Raw genomic sequence first — 22,165 nt, forward strand, 5'->3', positions numbered from 1 at the left:
AGCGTCCTTAAAGGGGTCCTTAAAGCTGTAGTAACAGACCTTATTCTCTGTGAAGCCCGTAAAATTTTCACCGAAAGCCAGATAAATTTTTCGAATGGTTTCCAGGTGCCAGTCTCTAACAGCTTCTGAAAAAATTCTGATGGAAAAAAAGTCTTTTTCATTCCGCCATTTCCAGACAATGAAAATCCGACGAGGGGGCGGGACCACTCCTTCCCAAGGCGTGCTCACAGGCGAATGACGTCACCAACAGGCGTGGAAAAACTCACGCATGCGCACGAGGGTTCAAGCATGTCTGACGTAAAAACATATGAATGAAATCCATATAGTTTTTGAAAAAAATAAAAAGGACCGTTACTTTATTGACAGACCTCGTATTTTAAATATGTTTAAGTCAGTGTTCTGTTGATGTACATTTCTTAGAAAACAAGTTGAAAATTTGAAATTTACATTTCATTCAGTCCAAAATGTCAACATTTTTGCACTCATTAAAAAAAAAAAAAAAACAGGTCATAAATGAAAATGTATTTGCAGCATTCCAAAAATGCATTTAAATCCGTTGGTATGTGATGATTCAAATGAATGTCTGAAACTTACAGCCAAATCAGTGGCAGCAATTTCCAACATTTGAGATACCCGGGTCCAAATTAGGGTTATTTTACTCTTGATAAATATCTTTTCACTATTAATCAACTATCAAAACATCAGAGGATTATTTTTCTGTGAATTGACTACTTTACTCATCAAATCATTATTTCATCTCAACAATTGAAATCCGTCCAAGCCCGATTAAGTCATGAAGCACATAAGGAAAATGGTCTTCTCAAACATACTGGGTCAGATGTCATCTTTCTCTTCTTAATAACAGAATGAATGTAGTTACTTATGAACTTATGTGATACTTTATGAAATAACTGATTCCATCTGCTCAAAGTGATGTTAATCAGTGAAATCACCTGGATGGTTACAAAGAAAACCTGCACCCTCTCGGCCCTTTCTGGAGCGAGTTGAATACCCCTGCCTTAAACTGATGTATTATATAAAAATTTATCACCCATACAGTTGTCCCGAACAGAGAAACTACCGAAACAAACCAAAACTGTTTTTGTACCAGGCTGTATATATGTTTAATTTTTATTTTTTATTGGCTGTAAATTGGGAGATTTTAATATTAACTTCTGTGGGGAGTGAGTTGCTTTTGGAGCCAGCCTCAAGTCGGCATTCAATGAACTGCAAGTTTTGGTACTTTCACTTTGTCTTCATTTTTCAGTACCTATCATTGTTGGTTGGTTTTGATAAACATGTAAATACTTTTCTTCCGGTAACACTAAATCTATTCAGTGATACACTGAACACACGACGAGGTTCCCCAGGTGGATGAATTTATCACTGTGTTAATGTACAATTTCTCTCACTTCCAGTGTCAGTGTTGTCCATCTACTTTTTGTATTTATTTATTTTTTCATCAAGTCAAACGTATTTATGAAACCCATTTTGCAACGGTGAGGGGTTGAGCCAAAATGTTGTACAAAGAAAAAGAATAAAAAACACACACCCACACAAGATGCACATAAAAGTCTGTATAAATCAAAACAAAATTACAGTATAGATAAAAACTAAAATGGAGTGAAAGGATTAAACAAAGTTAAATTTAAGTTTTTAAATGGGATATAAAATCAAAGAGGCAGACATGGCAGGACAATCCCCCAAAAATGTGCAAAGTGAATGTTTTATCAATACAGCTGAAAAGTTCTTTTGTCCTCTCTCTCTCGCTCTCTCTTTTTTTTTTCCCTTTTGGGATCACCACAGTAGATCTGATATGAATTAGGGATGCACCGATCCACAATTTTTCACTTGCGAGCTGATCCTGAGACCTGAATTTGATTATCTGCTGATACTGATACTTTTCCGATCCGATACCAGAGCTCTGTTTGCTTTAATATTATTATTATCATTATTGTTAATTTTATATGAGGATTTTCTTAAAAAGGAGACCTGAAAGTTGAACTACAATTTGCCAGAAGGTGTATCTAAGATGAAAGCCTAGATTTGATGTTTTGGTGAAAAAAGTTAGTACTTTTATTTTTTATTGACTTTTATAGTCTTATTTTTATAGACTTAAAGAGAAAAGACAGCACTCTGTCTCTCTCCCAGTCTGTCTGTCCCTCTCTCTCTGCCTCTTCTCTCTCCCTCTCTGTCTGTCTGTCTCTCGCTCGCTCTTTCTCTTTCTCACTCACTTTCTCTCTTCCTCCGTCTCTCTCTCTTTTTCTTTCTGTGCAAACTTCGAACTTTTTGGAAACACGAAGCCTTTCAACTGTAAAATAAATATCATTGATGCTCAGGATTTTAATGGAGACTTTTTTCCCTTTCAGTGGACAGAATCTCTGTTCAGCTCCTCCTTGGCTGCAAGCTGAGCTGGCTTTTCATAGCGTTTTACAGCCTCAGGACAGTGAAGTGGCTAACTTTTTAGCACACATTTTCAGCAACAATTCAGTTAATTTTTCGGAAAATCCATGCTCAACGAACAGACAATTTGAACCCAAGAACCGGGAAGAAATTTGCCGCTACCCGCAGCTAGGACACTGCGAAAGAGAGCTCTCTCAAACAACCTGGCTTCAGAAAACCTCCTCCTCCCACTCCGCAGCAAACAAGCAGAGAGCGAACAACAGCAGTTGAGAGGATTCACAGTGGCTCTTCTCCGGTATCGGAAAATGTTGCGGATTGGATCGGTATTTTCCGATACGTGAATTACGTCGGTATCAGAACCCGATACCGATCCGGGATCGGCTCGGTCCCATCCCTAATATGAATGCATGTTGGTGCAAAAATGTAGAAGTTCTAACAGTAATGAAGGCCACTAAAAATCCCTTTGTCCTTCAAATGTGAAGAACAGTGTTTTTCTTTTTTGTTTTTCTTTTGTTGTTGTTGTTTTTTTAAAAAAAAAAACATAGTTCTTTTCTTGACTCAGAGAACTTTACTGATCCCTAAAAGGGCAATTCATTGTGATTGTTTATTGACAGTAAAACTGTAACTACAGATCCAAGGCAGGCTTCCCAGTAGTTTTTCTTTCATGGATGGTTTAGCAAAGAGAGAGGCCCTTCAGTTTGTGTGTCATCAGTAAGTCCTGAGCGTTGCATTAAGTGCGGTCTGATGCATTGAAGTGGCTGACCAAAGGCCCTGCACACAGGCAAGACATCAATATACATGACAAGAGAAGGGATGACTCCTGGGATGTCACACTATTTACAGTAAAAGCATCTGTGAGAGAAAAACAGTCCCAACTCAGGGCAGGATTGTGTGAGAGGATCTGTGCATGCATGTGTGTATGTGTGTTTACATGTTTGTGTGTGAAAGCGAATTCGCTCCCTCTTACCCTGTGACAAACTGTGAGTAAGAGTCCCCTGCCACTGGATAATTTATTACTTCCAGTTATAAATGAGTCATTTACAGAAGCAATTTGTCATCTCTGAGAAACCTCCAACATTTCAGAATCCTTTGTGTCCAGGAAATTACAAATTCAAACGTTCAGGCCATCAAGTGCCCCAGCTAAAGCTGACATATTCACATACTGCTTTTGTAAACAACAATGGTTATTTTGTGATAGATTAGAAGAATGTCACAGATTACAGAATGTTTCCAATATATTTTTCTGTTGGGCTTTCAGATGGACCTGAAGCTGCTCTTGATATCTACATTGCTCGGAGTGTTTTGTTGCAGTACTGCACAGAGAGGTAAGCAATCTCCCATCAGATCTGATGATTTAACTTGTGTATTGGAGTAGCATCAGTATTCTGTCACTACATTAACATCAGCTTGCACGGTGAACATAGGATTCAGTGCGATGACTGGGTCCGTGGAAAAAGAAGTTATTTTAGCTTCCTGATGATACTAAACAGGCCCGGCGCTCCAGCTTAGCATCACAGGATGGAATGGTGATGGTATATTCAGACACAAAGTTCCAGATAAACTGATTTCTAAACACAGCACGGGGCTTAACTGGTTGCTTACTCTGCATGGATTGTGCCGTACAAGTGCCCCCTCTGACTCGGAGCCTCTTCTTTTCTCTTTGTTTTCCATCCAGAGGGGAATGAGTGCATCAGTGCCAATGCCAAATACTGTGGGGAGTGCATCCAGGCTGGAGCCAAATGTGGCTGGTGTACAGATCCGGTACGTGTCAAAAAGCCATCAGCAAGTTTCTGACAGCTACAGAAAAAGCCGTTTGTTGACAACTGCAGTATGATGTTTGATGTTTGCATATTGTCAGATCAGTTAATAGTTGAGAATGTCTGCATCTAAACTGAATTGATGTAGTGGCATGCATTGTTACCTTATAAAACATGCACGTGTGTACAGTATCTAGATTCAGGGACTACGATACGTTTCAGGGAGATTTTTTTTTTTTTAAGAATGGAGCAATTTAGTGCTTTATGATTTAGTCTGACATGATGCAGTCTGATACAACTCTCAAATATTCAATGCATCCGGAAAGTATTCACAGTGCTTCACTTTTTCCACATATTCTTGTGTCACAGCCTTATTACAAAATGGATGAAATTCATTTTATTCCTTGAAATCCTACACACAATACTTCATAATGACAATGTCAAAACACTTTTGAGATTTTTGCAAATTTAATAATAACAAATAAAGCTAAGAAATCACATGTACATAAGTATTCACAGCCTTTGCCATGAAATTCAGAATTGAGCTCAGGTGTATCATCTTTCCACTGATCGTCCTTGAGATGTTTGTACAACTTAATAGGAGTCCACCTGGGAACTTCGGCGAGGGCGTTCGCATCTCCTCCTCTCTCCTCTATCTCCTCTATCTCTGCTCCAACCTTCAAATTCTCTACTTCACAGGATTATATTTGGATTAAACATGGAATTGATCAGCTGGTCTCTGAACACTATTAACACCATTTTTTTTTTCAACAAGGAAATCAGGGCTGGGGCACCTTGCATGCCCAGATGGAACCTACCCTGTGGGCTATGTCCTCGACTCCTGGGAGAAGTGGCACGTTGAGTGCTTGGTACCACTCTCTGTGGAGGACGTCAAAGACTTATTTCTATTTCATTTTATTGTGGAAGGGCTGGTTTTTATTGGTTTATGTGCTGCCCTGACCTACCAGAGAATTGATAAGATGGCTGCTACCAGAACCGCGACCCCTCACTTGTCCGTGATGATTAATGAGTAGGGCAAGGTGATACATTCTCAGACTGCGTTAACCCTTGAACTCAGATGCAAATTGAAAACATCTTGGAGCAAATGTATGCCTTGCAAAGGAAGATGTCGGAGACGAGTAATAATTGTGGATTAATTGCTGTATTTTTGTCTGAGGTAATCGGGTATGAAGAATGAATTGCCCTTTTAGGGATCAGTAAAGCTGTTTAAATCTTGTGAGGAACATAGTGAGGAAATGGAAGACCGCAGGCACAGTACTAGTTAAGGTTAGTCATGACCCATATTAAAGACTCCATTGATGTCACTGTAGATCCACACCAGTATGCCTACAAGAGGAATTGCTCACTGATGATGCCATTTCATTGTTGATTCATTCAGCACTCACCCATTTGGAGAGCAGGAATTCATATGTCCACCTGCTCTTTTTGGACTTTTCCTCCACTTTTAACACCATCATCCCACAGACCCTGGTGCAGAAGCTCTGCTCCCTTGGTCTGAGCTCCACACCGGGGAACTGGGTTTTGGACTTCCTGACCAACCGTCTACAGACTGTAAGGATCCACAATAACATCTCCTCTTCCATCACCCTCAGCACTGGCTCACTTCAGGGCTGTGTGCTGAGTCCTCTTCTGTTCACTCTGCTAACATGATTGCTCAGCAAGACATCCTAGCTGTCATATAGTGAAGTTTGCGGATGACACAGCAGTAGTGGGACGCATCAAGGACGATGATGAGTCCATATACAGAGAGGAGGTGGAACATCTGGTGCAGTGGTGCAGAGATAACAATCTCTGCATCAATGTGAAGAAAATCAAGGAAATGGTAGTGGATTTTACGAGGAACAAAGGCCCTCCTTCTCCCTTGTATATTGGAGGAGCAGCTGTGGAAGTGGTCTCCAGCTTTAGGTACCTGGGTGTGCACATATCTAGTGATCTCACCTGGGGTGCCAATACCTCCCGTTTGGTCAGGAAAACCCATCAACACCTCTATTTCCTTAGGAAGCTGCAGAGAGCTGGACTTGGGAGCTCCACTCTGAGGAGCTTCTATCACTGTGCAGTGGAGAGCATCCTCTGCACCTGTATTACTGTGTGGCACGGCAGCTGCACAGCTGTTGAGAGGGGGGCTCTGCAGAGGGTGGTAAAGGCTGCACAGAGGATTATAGGGGGCAGCCTTCCCACCACCTCGGATCTCTACTTATCGTGGTGCAGGGGAAGGGCTCTCCACATTCTGAGGGACTTCTCCCATCCCGCACACAGTCTGTTTCAGCTCCTTCCCTCAGGCAGGCGGTTCAGGAGCATTCAGAGCAGAACTACTAGGCTCAGAAACAGCTTCTTCCCTGAGGCTGTAAGGCTGTTGAACTCAAGCTGTGCTCCATAAGAATTTACATCCTCATATATAGACTGCACTAAACCACTTTAATTGTCCATATGCAAAAACGTCCTGTGTACAATATACGAGGTCTGTCCGTAAAGTATCGTACCTTTTTATTTTTTTCAAAAACTATATGGATTTCATTCATATGTTTTTACGTCAGACATGCTTGAACCCTCGTGCGCATGCGTGAGTTTTTCCACGCCTGTCGGTGACGTCATTCGCCTGTGAGCACGCCTTGTGGAAGGAGTGGTCCCGCCCCCTCGTCGGATTTTCATTGTCTGGAAATGGCGGAATGAAAAGGACTTTTTTTCCATCAGAATTTTTTCAGAAGCTGTTAGAGACTGGCACCTGGAAACCATTCGAAAAATTTATCTGGCTTTCAGTGAAAATTTTACGGGCTTCACAGAGAATAAGGACTTTAACTACAGGTTTAAGGACCCCTTTAAAGGACGGTCGGTGCTGCAAGCTGCGACGATGCGGCACAAACCACTGGATCATTTCTAAGCTGATGGCTCTGTGGATACGAGACCGTCGTGTGCTCTTTCTCTGGTTATCACAAGACCTGGACATCAGCCATTTTCCGGCAGATTTCACTTTTAACAAGAGATTTTGTCATGGAAAGCCGCGCAGAGGCTGCGCGCGTCACGACCGATTCGCTGATGAAGCGAGACAAAGGAACACCTCCGTTTCGGAGTGTTAGAGGACAAGTTGGGACATGTCTATCTCGGCTTTCAGTGCTTACCAGTCGAGTGAGTATAAAAGAACTTGTGGAGAGCTGGACATGTCCCAACTTGTCCTCTAACACTCCGAAAAACTCACGCATGCGCACGAGGGTTCAAGCATGTCTGACGTAAAAACATATGAATGAAATCCATATAGTTTTTGGAAAAAATAAAAAGGTACGATACTTTACGGACAGACCTCGTATGTGCAATATTGGTTTTATTAATTCCCAGTGCAATATCATAGTTATGCATCTATATTTGGTATTAAATGTTGTAATATTGGTTACTATTTTGATTCATTTTAATAGGTTATATGTAATTATTATTTATGTTTTTAAATAACTGGGACCTGAGTACAAATTTCGTACCGCTAACATGGAAATGTGAGTTGGTATGACAATAAAGTTCCTTGAACCCTTGAACCTTGAACCTTAAGGTCCGAAGTGGCAGGCCAAGAAAAATCTCAGATAAGCTGAAGTGAAGGATGGGGAGAATGGTCATAGTCAAAACACAGACCTACTCCAAAGACCTACAACATGATCTTGCTGCAGATAGTGTTTCTGTGCATCTTTCAGCTATACAGCGCACTTTGCACAAAGAGATACTGTATGATGCTGTAATGCGGAGGAAGCCTTTGCTGTGTACATCCCACAAACAGAGTTGCTGGAGGTATGCTAAAGCACATTTGGATTGTAACGGCCTCTGCTGCCGTCCTTATGTGTTTGTTGTGTCATTGTCTAAATATGTGTGTTGTGTGTTATGAGGTCTTGGCCACCAGGAGGTGCTGGTCTTCTGCCCTGTTCTATAAAAGGAGGGGCTTTTGTCGTCTCTGGCGTGCTCTGCTTCTTCCTCCTCTGGATCGCGGCTTGGAGAGCGGCCGTGGGCGTTTGGTCCTGGTTAGGGCTTCTAGCTGCTTCATCTCGCTACGCCTTCCTTTTTCTTCTCTTTTTATACTTTTAATAATAAATATTTGTATTTGTTATAAAAGCCTGTCTGCTCCTGTGGGTGCCTCATTTTTTTTGCGGCTTTTGAGCCGGGCCGTAACAAGTGGGGGCTCATCCAGTAACAAATGGGGATTTGTTCAAACAGTTTTGTTGTTTTGCTTTCCTTAGACTCGTCTGGTGATGCACGGTAAAGTTTGGGGGTTTTGTGCATTTTATTTTTTGCAGCTGGTGCTTTGGCTGTGATCTACTGTTGAGAGGAGCAGGTGCGCTGGTGTGGGGCGTGGATGCTCACAGTAGGCTGCAGTGAGGACACACGGGAGCGTGTTTGGCGTTCTTTTTTTTTGGATGGCGTGGTGTGTTTTGGTGGACACAACCGAGGAAATAGAGGCGAGTGAAGTGTTGCAGTTTGTGCACGAGTGTTGGGCTCTGTTTTGTGGCTGTGTCTCCTGGTAAGGTAAGAGGCTTCGCTGCTTCAGGCGTGCCCTGTTTGTTTTTTAATAGTGTTGTGGGGGTGCAGTTGGCGTTCACTGTGTTACAGTGTTCTCGGGAGCAGCCCAGGAGAAATGTTTTCTTGCTGGTTGTGTGCTTAATCATCCCGCCGCCAAACCACGTGAAGAGTTAGGTAAGTTAGTTAGGTGGAGTTTTGTTAAGCAGGTATAGAATAGAGGGGACACGGTTGCATTGGGCGTTGTGCTGTGCACATGTTGGCACTTTAATTTGCAGTGTATTGACTCGGTTTGTGTGTGATTACGTGGCACGGTGTGTGTGCGTAATTTTGGCTAGTCATGGACGCGGAGGTGGAGAGTTTTGTGGCTAATCCTACAACGGGGGAAGCTTCATGTTGTTGTCAAAGATAATCTGCTGGTAATTGCTGCTCATTTTGACATTCCAGTTTCAAAACGGGATAAAGTAAAAGTCATTAAGCAACAGATTGATGACACGTTGGTCACAAAGGGCGTGTTTTTTCCTGCTGCAACAGTGGTAACCCAGGTGGCAGCTGGGACAGCTGACGTTGATTTGCGCAAATTAGAGCTGCAGTTGGAAATGAGATGTTTGGAGATGAATCTGCGAGGGCAGGAAAATCAGTCTAATCGTAGGGAGACAGAGATTCAGTTAGAACAACGTGAATTGGATATGGAAGAGGCACAGAGATGCGAGGCGGCATGTGTGTCTGGCATGCAGACTGTTAATCCTGGTGAAGCAGACTTTGACGTTAATAAGTGTATTCGATTTATTCCACCATTTACTGAGAGTGACGTGGATAAATATTTTGTTTTGTTTGAGCGCCTGGCCTCGATGTTAAAGTGGCCGAGGGAGGTTTGGCCGTTGCTGTTGCATTGTGTGCTGACAGGCAAATCTCGGGAAGCGTATGCTTCGTTGTCACTTGAAGATAGTTTGGTTCATGGCAAAATGAAAAGCGCTGTGGAGAGAGCATATGAGCTTGTGCTGAGTTTGGACATGATAAAACTGCGTTGTTTGACCGTTGGTGCGCTGCGCAAAATGTTAAAAACTTTGATCAACTGCGAGATTTGATTTTGATGGGAGAGTTCAAGAACTGTGTACCAGAGATAAGAGGATTGCAACTTATATTAATGAGCAAAAGGCTGCAAATGTTTCGGATGCCGCTGTTTTGGTGGATGAGCACGTATTGACTCATAGGTCTTTTTCACAAAATGTGACTCCAGACCTGTGCCTTGGTTCCAGTGAGCCAAGAGAGGGGTGCTCTGAGGGCTTTGGTCGGTCCAGTTGGGTGAAACAGGGGGGAGTAAACAACTCTGTTTTGCGTGATAGTGATTGGGTGTGTCACTATTGTCACAGACACGGGCACATTAAAGCAGATTGTGTTCTGCTAAAGTCAAGGACGTCTCCTGTTAAGCCCAACGGAGTAGGTTTGGCTGCGCCGGTGCGTAACGCTGTGGAACGTAAGGTGGAAAACATGAGCTCTGAACCGTGTGACTCATACTTGCCTTTCATTCGTGAGGGGTTTGTCTTATTGGTGGGAGATGGTAAAAAGGTGTGTGTCAAAATTTTGCGCGACACAGGGGTGTTTGACTCGTTTATCTGAGCTGATGTGTTGCCACTGTCTGTGGAGTTGGAGACAGGCACACGGGTTCCATTTCGAGGTATGGGTCTTAACATGCTCTTTATGCCTTTGCATAAAGTGTCATTTGAGTGTGAATTGTTCAGCAGGGAAGCGGTTTTGGCTGTTCATCCTGCATTGCCAGTGGAAGGTGTCTCCGTTATCTTGGGTAATGGTTTGGCTAGTGCACATTTGTGGAAGGACGTGGCTCGGTCAGCTGTACAGAAGGAGGTGGAGCCAGTTTCTTCCTTACTTCCTCAGACTGATGAGAGCAGTAAACAATTCCCCCAGGTGTTCACTGCGTGAGTGGTTTAAAAAAAAAAAAATATGGTTCATGTACCTCTGTCTGATTTTCCTGTGTCCTTGTCTCGCAGTGAACTGGTGGCGGAGCAACATGCTGACGTGTCTTTAAAAAGCCTCTTTGATCAGGTGCGCCCAGTGAGTGACGTTTTAGATTGCGCGTGTGGGTGCTTTCTTCAGGATTCACTGTTGGTGAGGAAATGGTTGCCCCATGCGGGTACTGTCGGGGATCCTGTGTTTCAAATCGTGGTGCCCAGTAAATTTCGCGCTGCGGTGTTAAAAGTCACGCATGATCATTCTGGACATTCCGGAGTGACTAAAACGTATGACCGGGTCCTGAGATATTTTTTTTGGCCGCGTCTAAAAAGGGACATATATTAAGACATGTCATGTGTGCCAGCTTACTGCTAAGCCTAATCAAGTATTAAAGCCAGTTCCATTGAGTCCCGTTGCAGTTGCATCCAAACCATTTGAGCATTTGATAATTGATTGTGTCGGGCCTTTGCCTTGTTCATGGTCTGGGTCATCATATTTGCTCACAGTGATGTGTCAAGCTACACAGTATCTGGCAGCTTATCCGTTACGGACGATAACTGCTTGAGCAGTGGTGCAGGCGCTTACTCAGTTTATTTCTGTGTTTGCTATTCCGAAAGTCATACAGTCGGATCAGGGCAGTAACTTTACATCTCATCTGTTTGGCCAGGTCTTGAAGCAGCTCAGAGTGCAGCATAGCAAAGCGATGGCTTTCCATCCTGAATTGCAAGGCGCTTTGGAACGTTTCTACCAGTCCTTGAAGTGGCTGTTGCGTGCTTACTGTACTGAGTTGGGTGGCGACTGGGAAGAAGGTTTGCCTTGGCTGATGCTGGCTGCTCGTGAAGTCACTCAACAGAGTACTGGGTTCAGCCCAAATGAGTTGGTCTTTGCACATACAGTGAAAGGTCCTTTGGTCCTTTTTCTAATCCATAAACTAAGTTTTGTTTCATGAGAACCTCCGGGTCTTAGGAGGTTAAAGGAGCCAAATCCACCTAAAAATCTGATAGATTATGTCAATGGCTTTAGACGACGCTTGTATGTTGCAAACGATTTGGTCAAGTTGAAAATGGCTGCTGCGCAGAATAAAATGAAGTCTCTGTTTGACAGGCGTTCTGAGGTGCATTTGTTTTTGTCTGGTGATCAAGTGTTGGCCCTTTGTCTGATTATCACGTCACATTTTCAAGTGACGTTCAGTGGTCCTTACACTGTGCTTCAACAACTTTCTGATCAGAATTATTTAATCTCAAAGCTTGAACGTAGAAAAAGGCAACAAACGTGTTATGTTAATTTGTTAAAACCTTACTATTCCAGGGAAGTGTCACAGCAAATGGAGGATGCTGAGGCTTCTGCGGTATGTATGGCAAGTAGATCTGTTGAGACGCTTGACAGTTCTGGTACCTTGGACAGCTCACTGCCACCGGTCAGGGGGAGTGACAGTGAAGCGAGTACTTTGGACAGTGCTCTTATACAGGGGTGTCTTAAGAACTCAGAAGTTATGTCAAATTTGGATGTGTTGTTTGGTCATTTGCCTAGGTGTCATGCTGAACAGTTAAGTGATCTACTACATTGCTTTTCATGTTTGTTTTCAGATGTACCGGGGTGAACACATCTCATTCAGCATGATATTGATGTGCGAGATGCTAGGCCGATTAAGCAGCAGTTTTACAGAATCAGTTTGGATAAATGCAAGCATCTGGGTGCGGCGGTAAAATACATGTTGGAGAAGGGTGTGGCGGAGCCAAGTGCGTCGAGTTGGGCATCTCCAGTGGTGGGCGCAGATAACCAAAAAATTAACTTTGATAGATAATCAGATAACTGAAAAGTTATCATTGATAAAGTTCAAACAGTAAACCACCCAAAAATGTATTGGAAGTTACAGATAACTGATAATCGATAAATTCCAGTATTGTCTCCGGTACACTTGCAACTGCTAACAAGCTGATTTTGAGTTTAACACCACGATCGCTTCTCAACTCTCTACTCAATCACAATGCTGCCGTCAGGCGGAGGTCTTGGAAAATAAAGAAATGCTGACTTATGGTTTGGTGTAAATAAAATGAATACTGATAGAATAAGTCCATTAATGTCAGTTCTCTCATTTGTGCAAAGTTAAGATATAACATATCTTTTAATGTTGAATAATGCACTAATTCTGAAGTTTTGTAACAAATACAGACAGACGGCATTCTGGGTAAAATGTGCCTCCGCTAACACTGATTGGTTGACTCATTCATTCTATGTAAACCAGTATGTTAATGTGAGGTGTGTCATGTGTTGGTGTTTACAGATAAATGTGCTTTTGTAAACTATGCCATTTTATTTGTTAAAAAAAGGCGTTTTCAAAAAAAAAAAAAGCCAAGTTGCAATTAGATAACCGTATGATGTAACCGGTGTCAAAATAAAAAGACTGCCATGATCTACTGGTGCCAGTGCGAGTTTTGGCCCTTTTACAGCTGATTTTTCATTAGTGCGAGAATTTTTTTGGATCGCACTGAGTTTCAGGTTAATCGCGCATCTTGCATCGTTTAGTATACATGGAGTAACGAGCTGCATTTAACATCTCACGACCACCTCCTGATTGCCAATCGTATGGTCAGATGAAAATCAAACCTGTTTGATATTCTGGTTGGCCGTCATGAGGGTATCCCGCTGCTGAAGCGCTACAAGCGTCCAACCTCTTGTAATGTTTTTTTTTTTTATATTTGATGTCTCCCATCGAGAGTTTTTGTAAATTAAGTTTGAAAAAAAAGCTTCTGTTTACGTTTTGCTTCTGGAAACACGAGTCCGACATGTGGTTTTTGAACGTACAATGTTCTGTGAGAACATAAATCGTGTGCTCTGAACTTTTACACTGTGCGGTTCTGTGGTACAGTTTGAGCTGGAACCGAGTACAGTGATTGAAATTATCAGCCCAGCTTCAGGGCGAATACTGCCATGAACACTACTGGCTAGTAGAAGGCAGTAGAGACCTTGAAAACTTGCCAAAACAAAATTCCAGATAATGTGTCTGCTATGTTTAAGATGCGTGGAATTTAAGAAATGCAAACACAATAACAACGTCTATAAACCCAGAGGATATATTCAAAAGAGTTTTAGACACTAGAGTTTAATGCTGTTGTCCGTGGAGCCTGATCAGAATGTCTCAAATGCATTTCTCAGGTCGTGAACATACTGAGATTACCCTATCATACCCATAATGCACCTAGACACAGCATGTCCACACTAAAACCTTAAAAATTAACGCATTACTTTAAAACTAAAACATATATCTGATATTTTCACTTTATAAAACTTCAGACATGACGTTAATTTAAAAAACGTGTCCGAAATTAGTTTGGTTAAAATTTGAAACATAAGTTAAAAATGTATGCCTCTGGATGACTTGGGTGATATTGCCCATGTATCAGTATGGGGTTAAAAGAAATTAGTTTTGTGTGTGTGTGTGTGTGTGTGTGTGTGTGTGTGTGTGTGTGTGTGTGCGTGTGCGTGCGTGCGTGCGTGCGTGTGTGTGTAACCAGTTCTCCTTTGCCTGCAGAGGATAAAGTGGTTTCTTGTAGAAGCAGCTCTCCTCTGTTTACAGAGGGTAGAACTACACATCTGCTACAAAACATTTAACAGGTAGGTGCTCAACTGATTTTAAATTTTATAAGTGCTTGTAGCTGTTCAGCTTTGTTTACCACGTTAACGGTCTAAAAATTATCGGACCAAAATTTATCGGAAGGTAATTAGTCCGACAATGGTTTTCAAAGTTATCTGAAAAGATAATGCGATAATGAAAACATGATCTTCGATGATTATCAGTTTATCGGAACTGTGCCCACCACCGGGTGTCTCCATGTATTTTGGCTCCTAAATTAGATAATACCTCATGTTTTTGTTCTGATTTTCTTAAGCTTAATGTGGTTACAAAACCAGACTGTTTTCTTTTGCCGAGAATGGATGATTGCGTGGACCAGGTGGGCCTCTGTGGCCGTCCTAATGTGTTTGTTGTGTCATTGTCTAAATATGTGTGTGTGTTCTAAGGTCCTGGCCACCAGGAGGCGCTGGTGTTGTCTTCTGCCCTGGACTATAAAAGGAAGGGCTTTTGTCATCTCTGGCGCACTCTGCTTCTTCCTCCTCCGGATTGTGGCTTGGAGAGCGGCCGTGGGCGTTTGGTCCCGGTTTGGTCTTCTAGCTGGTTCATCTTGCTACTCCTTCCTTTTCTTTTTCTTTTTATACTTTTAATAATAAATATTTGTTATAGGTTTTAAAAGCCTGTCTGCTCCCGTGTGTGCCTCATTTTTTGTTGTGGCTTTTGAGCCTGGCCGTAACAGGATAAGCCAGCTTCATTTTGGAATAAGCGGCTGTGGACTGATGAAACTAAAATTGAGTTATTTGGACATAACAAGGAACGGTATGCATGGCTGAAAAAGAACACATCATTCCAAGAAAAACACTTGCTACCTACATTAAAATTTGGAGGTGTTCCATCATGCTGTGTGGCTGTGTGGCCAGTGCAGGTCCTGGGCATCTTGTTAAAGTTGAGGGTCACATTGATTCCAGTCAGTATCAGCAGATTCTTGAGAACAATGTTCATGAATCAGTGACAAAGTTGAAGTTGCGCCGAGGCTGGATCTTTCAACAAGACAATGACCCTAAACACTGCTCAAAATCTACTAAGGCATTCATGCAGAGGAACAAGTAAAATGTTCTGTAATGGTCATCTCAGTCCCAAGACCTGAATATTATTGAAAATCTGTGGTGTGATTTTCTCAAGAAACCTGTGGGAGCTGAAACCTTTCGTTGCTTCTTGCAGGACTTCCTGAAACAGGGTGAGACTGTGTCAACACGTTGTGATGAGTTGCAGTCTCTGAAAAAGAGGGGCTGTGCAGATGGAATGATTGAGAACCCACATGGAGGTCAGAGGATCCTCAAAAACAAAATGGTGACAAATCGTGGAAAGGGAGCACAGAAAGAGAAACTGAAACCAGAAGACATCACTCAGATCCAGCCACAGAAGCTCAGTCTCACCCTGCGATCCGGTGAGGATCTGGATGATAAAAGCTTTACTGGGGCAGTTTCTGGGCTGTTGTGGTTTGCATGACATAGGCTTCTGAGTATTACTACACCACACCTTGTCAACCAAATCAACCCTGAATGTTTGATACTGTGTATATGTAGGTGAACCCCAGTCTTTCAACTTGAAGTTCAAACGAGCAGAAGATTATCCCATTGATCTGTACTACCTGATGGACCTCTCCTACTCCATGAGGGATGATCTGGAGAATGTTAAGAACCTAGGAACCAGTCTAATGCTGGAAATGTCAAAGATCACATCTGACTTCAGGATAGGTGAGGGTTTCTGTCGTGGACTGCACAGATTGACAGTTTTTCCTTTTCAGGGGCAGAAAAGTTTGATTTGTTTATTAACTCCATGGCAGTTTTAAGTGGGGGGTAATAAATTACTGACTCAACACTACACACTAGTTCAACACACTGGTTTTTAACACTTCTACATGACTGCAGATTTTGGTATGCAAAAAATAAAAAAACAAAAGTAACTGCAATAACTGCATCTCACTTTTCCTTGAAAACCACTAAATTGTAGCCAACACCAAGCCCAGCTTGAATACCATTTTTCTCAACTGCACTTTGAAATCACACAAAGTTGTCTTGAATCCAAACTTGAAATATACCTTTTCTTTGTTATTTACAATGGTATTGCATGATGTGGTTCTGAAATTATGGCCTGTTGTAGACTAATTTGACTCTGTTCTTAGGTGTATGTTTTTACACTTCATGTGTACTAGCAAGTCCCTTATTGTCAACTTACTGAAAGCTTTGATGCTTTACTTGCTGAGATTTGGAGGGAAAAAATTCTAATAATGAATTTAAATATTTTTAAAGGCTTTGGCTCCTTTGTGGAGAAGACGGTCATGCCATACATCAGTACAACACCGGCAAAGCTGCGAAACCCATGCACAGGGGACCAGAACTGCACGAGTCCTTTCAGCTACAAAAATGTCCTGAAGCTGAACAGTGATGGCCAGAAGTTCAACACCCTGGTGGGACAGCAACAAATCTCTGGAAACCTGGACTCTCCTGAGGGTGGCTTTGATGCCATCATGCAAGTGGCAGTGTGTGGGGTAAGAAGAAAAAATGTGTTTGTTGTGTCATTGTCTAAATATATGTGTTGTGTGTTCTGAGGTCCTGGCCACCAGGAGGCGCTGGTGTTGCCATCGGTATTGCAAAGACTTTGTGTCCGTCTGTCTATCTGTCTGTGCTCAGCATAAGTCCAGTCCTATTACTGCCAGGGTCTTCGAATTCACATTCTTGGGACACAGACCTAAAGATGGCTAACCTTGTCCTATTTTAGGAGGTCAAAAGGTCACATTATCTTTCCTATTGTTATGCTCATGGCCAACAGCATGAATCATGCAAATCCTTTTTGGGGGGAGGGGGGGTGGCTGGGATGGATATGGTGACAGCCAATCAGAGTAGAGAGGCACTGTGACATCACTGGGTGGTCTCTCTCTGGCTGCTAATCCACCATGGTGGAATCTGCTCTTAAATAGTTTCTGTATAAATGTAACATGTTTCTCATATATTACAACCCCAATTCCAATGAACTTGGGATGTTGTGTGAAATGTAAATAAAAACAGAGTACACTGATTTGTAAATCTACGTCAACCTATATTCAATTGAATACACCACAAAGTCAAGATATTTAATGTTCAAACTGACAAACTTTATTGTTATTATGCAAATATTTGCTTATTTTGAAATGGATGCCTGCAACCCGTTTCAGAAAACCTGGGACAGTGGTATGAACAACTGCGTGAAAAAATAGTCCAACAGTGTAAGAACAATGTTTCTCAATGTTCAGTTGCAAGGAATTTAGGGATTCCATCATCTACAGTCTATAATATAATCAGAAGATTCAGAGAAATTTGAGAACTTTCAGCACATAAGTGGCAAGGCCGAAAACCAACATTGAATGCCTGTGACCTTCCCTCAGGCGGCACTGCATTAAAAACCGACATCATTGAGTAAAGGATCTTACTACATGGGCTCAGGAACACTTCAGAAAACCATTGACAGTTAACACAGTTCATCGCTACATCTACAAGTGCAAGTTAAAACTCGACCATGCAAAGCGAAAGCCATACATCAACAACATCCAGAAACGCTGCTGCCTTCTCTGGGCCCGAGCTTATTTGAAATGGACAGACACAAAGTGGAAACGTGTGCTGTGGTCTGACGAGTCCACATTTCAAATTGTTTTTGGAAATCATGGACGTCGTGTCCTCCGGACAAAAGAGAAAAAGACTATCCAGATTGTTACCAGCGCAAAGTTCAAAAGCCGGCATCTGTGATGGTATGGGGGTGTTTTAGTGCCCATGGCATGGGCAACTTATACATCTGTGATAGCACCACCAGTGCTGAAAGGTACATCCAGGTTTTGGAGCAAGACATGCTGCCATCCAAGCAACATCTTTTTCAGGGACGTCCCTGCTTATTTCAGCAAGACAATGCCAAGCCACATTCTGCATGTGTTACAACAGCGTGGCTTTGTAGTAAAAGAGTGCGGGTACTAGACTGGCCTGCCTGCAGTCCAGACCTGTCGCCCATTGAAAATGTGTGGCGCATTATGAAGTGCAAAATACGACAGCGGAGACCCCGGACTGTTGAACTGAAGTTGTACATCAAGCAAGAGTGGGGAAGAATTCCCCCTACAAAGCTTCAACAGTTAGTGTCCTCAGTTCCCAAACGCTTATTGAGTGTTATTAGAAGGAAAGGTGATGTAACACAGTGGTAAACATACCACTGTCCCAGTTTTTTTGAAACGTGTTTCAGGCATCCATTTCAAAATGAGCAAATATTTGCACAAAAACAATAAAGTTTATCAGTTTGAACATTAAATATCTTGACTTTGTGGTGTATTCAATTGAATATAGGTTGAAGAGGATTTGCAAATTATTTTATTCTGTTTTTATTTACATTTTTCACAACGTCCCAACTTCATTGGAATTAGGATTGTATGTAAAAGCTAGTGAGAAATAAACACTTTGAAAAGTTTAAATGCTGTTTTTGTTACCTGATAACATCTCTGGAGTGATTTACAAGACATCTCATGGACATCAGCATGCACGCGCATCACATGCGGTCAAAGGTAACTTCCGGTCTTTTCAAAAGCTCATGTATGTGCACATGCACGCCCTCCTGCAGACACCGTTAAAAGGTACGCTTGTAATTGTGTGTGTATGTATAATTTTATGAAGTACTCCCTTAGTATAGAGATGGCATAAATCAAGTCACAGTGAAGAAGGGTTTATTTTCATGTTCATTTCATCTGTTATTTTTTTTTTTTTTATCTCATTCCTCAGGAGCATATCGGCTGGAGGAATGTGACTCGTCTGCTTGTGTTCTCCACTGATGCTGGTTTCCACTTCGCTGGAGATGGCAAACTTGGTGGTATTGTATTGCCCAATGATGGAAAATGTCATCTGGAGAACAATGTGTACACAATGAGCCACTACTACGTAAGTATTCATTTGATTTTTATAATATTTTTATATTATATGGAATATGACCCAACATTTCTCAGTCTGTTGAAATTTTGTCCCCAAAAAAGAACTTTGTACTAAAAATTGAAGGCTGTCAGTAATTCTAAGTAGGACTGTATGTTTTCCATTTATGGTGAACTCTTCTGTAGCTGTGCTATTTTACAGGTGAAGCCATTACTTTACATACACCAAGGCTAAAAACATTAAAACTCAGTTTTCCCCAACTTTGCACATTATGTCACCAATCAATGCATGGTAACTCAACTACAATGTCTACTCTTTTCCACATATTTTTTTAAATAATAGTTTTAAAATTCATTTATTTGGGGGGCAAGATGGCGTTGTAGTGTGAACACCTTGCCTTGTTAAGATCCAATGAGATTTACTGAAAATCTGTTTAAATTACATGTTCACCTGGTGAAATTTTATATGCATGTGTAGGAGTAGCTCTATAATGAGCCTGGAAAACTATTTTTCAAAAATTTCCAAATTGAAGACTAAATCCAGGAAGGACCGCTGTGGGAAGGCGAGCTAGCGATATTGTGGAGTCCGCTGCAACTGAACCTGAAGAACCTAGCGAGGTAGCAGCCACTGCTGAGCAGTGTTGTATAATGTACCGGAAAATCACACTTAAGTAAAAGTACAGATACCCATAACAAAATGACTTTGGTAGAAGTTCAAGTCACTGATTGAAATGCTACTCAAGTAAAAGTCTTAAAGTACCTAGTATTTATTGTACTTAAGTATGACAAGTACCGTATTTTAAGGACTATAGGTCGCACCGGAGTATAAGTCACACCAGCCACTTTATCCATTAGAAAGAAAAATAAACCATAAATAAGTCGCACTGGAACGGCCTATATAAGTCGCATGGACATACAGGTATGTGAACTTAACATGAAAAGTTCAGATGATAATATTGTGACAGCTACCGTTTTTTCAGCTGCATATTTCACCAGTCGCAACTTGTAATCTGCAGAGTATGATTTTCTTTTTGGTGGCATTTTTTCGGGCCTTCTCCGTTGTCTTGTTAAGTTATCAGTCAGAAGTCGCAGGAACAGTCACACAAGCCTTGAGTGCCCTCTCGTGAGCAGCATTTTACCCACGGATATGTTTGTATTTTGCGGACCACATTGCGAGCCAAACCATAACCCGCACCATCGATGAACAGTTATTTTCTAACATATTACCCCCTGTGGACCATAGTACACACCAGGTGTCAGCTGCCAATGTTCGTGCAGCACCTACCTGCGCAGCTCATGACCTCCCCGTGGTGTCGACGCCAGCTCCTTCCAAGTGCAGACGTTAATCCTCCGCCGTCGCTCACCCAGTGCTCCCACACAGCTCTCAGCGTCAACTTAAACACTCTGCTCACACTGATATCCAAGGGTTGAAGCTGTTTTGTTAGCACTCCCGGAATAACAGCAAGCACCGTGTTCATCTGCTTCACACGCTGTTTCACAGTCATTGTCTGGGTGAGGTGAGGAATACGCATGCAATGTTCTGTTCTCGCGACCAGTGTGACCTATAGGGCGGCCGCCATACTACAGTGCCCATGATGCATTGCATTTCCGTTTCCGGTGCCATTTTAAAACATAGAGCGACTCTGTCACTTAAAGTTGTTTTATTACGGTAAATTAATTGAGAATCTACCAGTATATTTTTCATTTATAAGTCACTCTGGAGTATAGGTTGCACCCCTGGCCAAAACATGTAAAAAAGTGCGACTTATAGTTCGAAAAATATGGTAATGTACAACTAAATGTACTCATGTATTGAAAGTAAAAGTACAAGTAAATGTTAATAATCAAAAACGGACTGTTTTTTTGTTTTTTTTAAGTTTATCTAGGCTTGTAAATGACTGGTAGTATTAGTCAAAATACTGAAAATTGTGCGCATCACACAAAAACACTTCAGAAACAAGGTTTCAAAACCTAAATGAGAGTAGGCTAACAGTTATTTATTTCTATATGTATTTATTTATTTTCATTGTTACATGGTTTTATCTTTTCTGTTGTGTTTTGTTTCATCATGTTCTTTTTGTCTCTTTCTCTAAAATTGTATTGTAACATTATTAGTCTATTATTAATGACTATTATTGTCTGTTATGTAGACTGTTATTGTCGTTGCTATAATATATCAATAAAAAAAATAAAAAAATACAATTTGACTCTTTTACGACAACGAATGTTGAGCCATTAATTATACAGAAAACAAAACATAAACGTGCTGATGCGAACAGCTTAATGCTAACTTTAACATTGAAAACATCATAGACATGCTAACGTGTTAGCATCGGTCCCATTTTTAAGTTATAAAATACATCTATCAACTGTTTCAGAAGACCATAACAGGTTGGTTTAACATAAAAATATTAAATATTACTCACAGACATATGCTCTTCAGGGTTTTAGCGGGGAAAAATTAGGATAAAGTGAAATTAAATCAATCCACAACTCATAGATCAAAGCACTGCTTTGACCTGCGAATCACTGCTTCAATTGGTTCAAGGTTCAAAGCAAAGCCATGCTGCAGAAGAGAGAAATGTAGAGAAATTATCATTTTCCTGACAAACACCTTCAAGTGCGCAACTGCACAAAAGCTTACTGCACATGCCTCATGACAAATCGGCCTGACTTCATTGCAGTCACTAGTAATCAGTGGTGTCTCTGGGTGAAAACACGACTTTTTTCGTGTGTGTGTGTGTGTGTGTGTGTGTGTGTGTGTGTGGTTTTTTTGTTTTGTTTTTTTGTAACGAGTAACGGCATGGCGAATAGAAAATGTATCGGAGTAGAAGTATGCAATTAATGTCGGAAATGTAGTGAAGTAAAAGTGAAAGCAAGCTGAATTAAAAAAAACTCAAGTAAAGTACAAAGTCTCCCAAAATGTACTTAAGTACAGTAGTGAAGTATTATTACTTCATTACTATACAACACTGCTGCTGAGATTGTTGAGGAAGAAGATTAGGAACGATTGACCTT

At 41.5% G+C, this 22,165-nt stretch overlaps 1 protein-coding gene across 3 annotated transcripts in view; it reads left to right on the forward strand.

Moving 5' to 3' along the window:
- Positions 1 to 22,165, forward strand: part of LOC117512049 (integrin beta-1-like) — a 150,444-nt gene that overhangs the window by 99,826 nt on the left and 28,453 nt on the right. For all 3 annotated transcript variants that reach the window (XR_004561197.1, XM_034172001.1, XM_034172009.1), the window contains exons 2-7: positions 3,662 to 3,728; positions 4,079 to 4,164; positions 15,433 to 15,658; positions 15,798 to 15,968; positions 16,524 to 16,762; positions 19,005 to 19,160. Coding sequence is in view for 2 of the 3 variants with exons in the window: in XM_034172001.1 (XP_034027892.1) it covers positions 3,662 to 3,728; positions 4,079 to 4,164; positions 15,433 to 15,658; positions 15,798 to 15,968; positions 16,524 to 16,762; positions 19,005 to 19,160 (945 nt within the window). In the remaining variant the exon portion in view is untranslated. The remainder of the gene's footprint in view (positions 1 to 3,661; positions 3,729 to 4,078; positions 4,165 to 15,432; positions 15,659 to 15,797; positions 15,969 to 16,523; positions 16,763 to 19,004; positions 19,161 to 22,165) is intronic.

This window comes from Thalassophryne amazonica, chromosome 1 (assembly GCF_902500255.1).
Source record: "Thalassophryne amazonica chromosome 1, fThaAma1.1, whole genome shotgun sequence".
In the NCBI taxonomy this organism is placed as follows: domain Eukaryota; kingdom Metazoa; phylum Chordata; class Actinopteri; order Batrachoidiformes; family Batrachoididae; genus Thalassophryne; species Thalassophryne amazonica.